This window comes from Penaeus monodon, chromosome 27, assembly GCF_015228065.2.
Source record: "Penaeus monodon isolate SGIC_2016 chromosome 27, NSTDA_Pmon_1, whole genome shotgun sequence".
Classification (NCBI taxonomy): Eukaryota; Metazoa; Arthropoda; class Malacostraca; order Decapoda; family Penaeidae; genus Penaeus; species Penaeus monodon.
The window spans coordinates 16100049-16100591 of NC_051412.1; the positions used below are offsets into that span (position 1 = coordinate 16100049).

At 40.3% G+C, this 543-nt stretch overlaps 1 protein-coding gene across 1 annotated transcript in view; it reads right to left on the reverse strand.

The window, feature by feature from the left end:
• Positions 1-543, reverse strand: part of LOC119590623 (ras-related protein Rab-1A) — a 15057-nt gene that overhangs the window by 7574 nt on the left and 6940 nt on the right. Inside the window, exon 6 of the mRNA XM_037939301.1 lies at positions 267-479. Within this exon, the coding sequence (XP_037795229.1) occupies positions 279-479 (201 nt within the window). The 3' untranslated portion in view covers positions 267-278. The remainder of the gene's footprint in view (positions 1-266; positions 480-543) is intronic.

Here is a 543-nt window from a genome sequence, read left to right on the forward strand (position 1 = left end):
ACTTTCATCAAATACAAAACTGTCTTAAATAAACTGATAGTCCAATAACTGACATACTAAAATTACAAGATAAAGTCAGGATACTAACATTAACATCAAGACACCTAATACAACCATTATTTAACAAGAGATAATGAAGACTGATGTTAAAGACCATACCATTTTCACATGCAGTAGATGAAAAATTAATAATAAACAAAATTTCAAGAAAAAAGGGAAGAGAGGGAAACGTAAAAACAGTTCAACAATACAAAGAGACAATGTACCTATGAGTGTGTTCAACAGCACCCGCCACCTGTATTTGGCTCCACGGGGGCACTGGGGTTGATCTTGACCCCCTGGGTGGAAGCAGCACCTCCGGAGGGGGGTCCCATACGGTTCTTGATCTCAGCCGCCATGGTCATGAAGGCCTGTTCTACATTGGTCGCATTCTTGGCCGATGTTTCAAGGAAAGGGATACAAAGGGAATCTGCATATTCCTGTAATTGAGACCAAACAGAAATCAAAAGAAGCTCGCTGGAGGAACCTCATTACCCAAATCAA